Genomic DNA, 3570 nt, shown 5'->3' on the forward strand with positions numbered 1-3570 from the left:
TTGCTTACATAGTAAACTGGCCTTTGGACGCCACTGTCCTCTCATATCAAGACGAAACTAACTGCATGAGGGGCAACCGCCAGATAAGTAAACAATACCTCATCCACCTCAGGACTAGACATGATAGGTGGCCTGGATAGGTATTCTTTCAACTGTTGGAATGCCACAGCACACTCCTCGGTCCATTCAAATCCTTGCCACTTATGCAACAGACGGAAAAAAGGACGACACCTCTCGGCTGACTTGAAGACGAACCGGTTCAAAGCAGCAATCATTCCAGTCAGTTTCTGCACTTCTTTTGGATTTCGAGGTGCTTGTAAATCGTTAATGGCCTTAATCTAATCTGGGTTCACTTCAATTCCTCTATGGGTTACCATGTACCCCAAGAACTTCCCAGAACCCACACTAAAGGAGCACTTTGAAGCATTCAAGAGTAACTTATGTTTTCTCAATATCCCAAAGATACTCGTGAGATCTTCCACATGCTCAGACACCACTTTACTCTTCAAAACCATATCATCGATATAAACTTCAATACTTCTACCAAGTTGTGGTTCGAACATTTTCATCATCATGCGTTGGTAGGTAGATCCGGCGTTTTTCAAACCGAAGGGCATCACCTTGTAATGGTAGTTCCCAATTGGGGTTACAAAAGCAGTCTTTTCCTGATCGTCCGTGGCCAGCGGTATTTGGTGATATCCTTGGAAGGCATCCAAGAAACTCATCCTAGGATGACCCACGGTTGCATCCACCAACTGGTCTATCTTCGGCATGGGAAATGGATCCTTGGGGCAAGCCTTATTGAGGTCCGTGAAGTCCACGCACACCCGCTACTTTCCAGTCTTCTTTTTTACCACCACCGTATTGGCCAACCATTGAGGATAAAAAACTTCCTTGATAGCCCCAGCCTGTTTCAGTTTGGCCACTTCACTCCTAACCGCCTCGGCATGCTCTTTCGATGGTCGCCGAAGAGGCTGTCTCCTGGGAATAACGGCGGGATTCACATTGAGTCGATGACAAATGAAATTCGGGTCTACCCCTGGGGCTTCATACGGGTTCCATGTAAACACATCCACATTTGCTCGGAGGAATTCCAGCAACCTTTCCTTCTCTTGCAAAGGCAACTTAGCCCCAACCTGGAAGATTTTTTTTGGATCATCAGCAACAATTACCCTCTCCAAATCTTCACACTCTACCTCATCTGTTGGTACATCCAAGCGCAATGCTGGGGGTTTTAATTGCTATAATTCATTGTCGGCCGTAGCCGAGGTTTCTGCTTCTGGCCGATGCTGTATAGCCGCTACTATGCATTGCCGAGCAGCCGCTTGACTCCCTACTATTTCCAACACTTGGCCTCCGGATGGGTACTTCACTTTTTGATGCAAAGTGGACGAGACCGCTTTAAGGATATGAAGCCAAGGTCTGCCTATAATAGTCGTGTACGGAGAAAAAACGTCTACAACAATAAAGTCCACCTCCACCACATCCGTACATGCTTGTACAGGCAGCCTGATCAATCCTTTGGGAGCGACCATCCTTCCTTCAAAACTTACTAGAGGGGAGTTGTAGGTTGTTAAATCCTCCGGCTTCAAACCTAACCCCTTATACAAGTCTGGATACATTATATCCACTGCGCTACCCTGATCTACCATCACCCTTCTGACATCGTACCCACCAATTCTCAGCGTTACCACTAAAGCATCATCATGGGGCTGTATGGTTCCAACCATGTCCTCATCAGAAAAGCCCAGAATCAAGGGGACATCCATCCTAGCTCACTTCGATACTTAGGAATGCTCCTCGGCCGGGGTTCGGAACACCGACAGTACCCTGGAAGGGCAAGATCCAGTCCTCCCCAGGGCCGCAAAGATAACTTTAATCGTACCCAGAGGAAGTCTTGAAGAAGCGTCCCCACGCATCTCTGAACCTGCTTGGCTTGCCCTACTGCTGGAGTGATGCAAGAGCTGCTTTAATTTCCCTTCTCGGACCAACTGTTCCAAGTGGTCCCATAAATTCCTGGAATTTTCCGTCGTGTGCCCATGATCCTGATGATAGTGGCAATATAAGTTCGGGTTGCGTTTCCTAGGCTCTCCCGCCATCTTGTTCGGCCATTTGAAAAATGGTTCATTCTTTATCTTCTCCAAAACTTGCTGCACTGGCTCTCGAAATATTGCATTAACCACCTAGGTGTCCACAGAACCCGACTGCCTGACAAAGTCCTTCCGGGGTCGGTTATTGTTGTAACGGTCCGACCTGAAATCCCTCCTCTCCTGAGGGATTACCTTGGCCTTCCCCTTTTCTTGAAGTTGATCCTCCTCTATCTTTCTATACTTATCTATCCTGTCCATCAACTGGTGTACACTGGTAACAGGTTTACCCGTTAGGGATTTCCTTATATCGTGATCGGTTGGGAGGCCAGCTTTGAAAGTGGTTATGGTCACACCATCGTTCTTTCCTTCTATTTCATTAAACATTTCCCAGTACCTATTCGAATAAGTCTTGAGAGTCTCGCCCTCTCGCATAGACATAGCCAGCAAAGATCCCAAAGGCCGAGGAACCCTGCTGCTTGTAATAAAGCGAGCGCCAAAAGCCCAGGTCAGTGTTTTGAAAGATTCAATAGAGTTGGCACTTAAGCCGTTGAACCATCTCATCACCACCGGACCCAAACTCGATGGAAAAACCTTGCACATCAAAGCCTCGTCCCTGGAGTAGATAGCCATTTTCTGGCTAAAATAGCTTACATGTTCTACCGGGTCCGACCGACCATCATATAGGGAGAACGTAGGCTGATGGAATCACCGAGGAAGAACTGCGTCGTCTATATTCCTCGTAAAGGGTGATTTGGAAATTTGGCTTAAGGCGTTGTTCATGGCATTGTTACCCAAGCCCCTGCTAGGTGGACTTCTGTGCCTACGTCGATGGCGGTGCTCCTCCTCATAGGAGAAAGTCTTGCTTGGCGGAGTTCTTGATCTCCGCCTATAACTAGCTCCATCCGACTCCTCGGATGATGGTTCGAAGCAAGGTGGGGAGCGTTCCCGCCGAGCATGACGCAACTCTCTCTTTAAATCGGCAATCTCATGTTACAGATTCTCATCACGCTTTGCGTGGGAGACGTGACTCTTCCCACGAGAGTGACTTTTAGTGGTAGGAGTTGTGCGTACACTCCCCTCACGGCCTTCTCTCCATTCGGGACTCCTATGGGGATCACCATGCTGGGAGCCCGTTAACTCTGCCTGATGCGGGTTGGCATCCTCCTGATGCGGTCCCACCGCGTAATGATGTGGACCCACTTCCTCCATCATAAACGTTGCACCAGAACTTTTTTAAGTTAATACAAGCTCTTCCCACAGACGGCGCCAATTGTAAGGACTCAATTTGTGACGATCCCAAAACCAATTTTGGGTTCGTACGTTAAAAGACCCAAACAATATAATTTGTAGAGCGTGGGTGTTTAAGAACTAGATTAACCTCCGTAAAATAAAAAGATTCAACCTCACGTTTATTGATGGATCAGAGCTGATACAACAATCGGTTTTTCTTTGAAACAAATACAGTTCTTTTTTTTTCAAG

The 3570-nt window shown here is 47.3% G+C and overlaps 1 protein-coding gene across 1 annotated transcript; it reads right to left on the bottom strand.

The window, feature by feature from the left end:
• Positions 1 to 2183: 2183 nt before the first annotated feature.
• Positions 2184 to 2720, bottom strand: LOC126696661 (uncharacterized). The gene has a single exon (XM_050393348.1). The coding sequence runs from the start codon at positions 2718 to 2720 to the stop codon at positions 2184 to 2186; it is 537 nt and encodes a 178-aa protein (XP_050249305.1).
• Between the last annotated feature and the right edge of the window lie 850 nt (positions 2721 to 3570).

The sequence above is a fragment of the Quercus robur genome, chromosome 8, assembly GCF_932294415.1.
Source record: "Quercus robur chromosome 8, dhQueRobu3.1, whole genome shotgun sequence".
Classification (NCBI taxonomy): Eukaryota; Viridiplantae; Streptophyta; class Magnoliopsida; order Fagales; family Fagaceae; genus Quercus; species Quercus robur.

Coding starts and splice junctions, on each gene's coding strand:
- LOC126696661 (XM_050393348.1), bottom strand. CDS start 2,720: ATGGCTATCTACTCCAGGGACGAGGCTTTGATGTGCAAGGTTTTTCCA.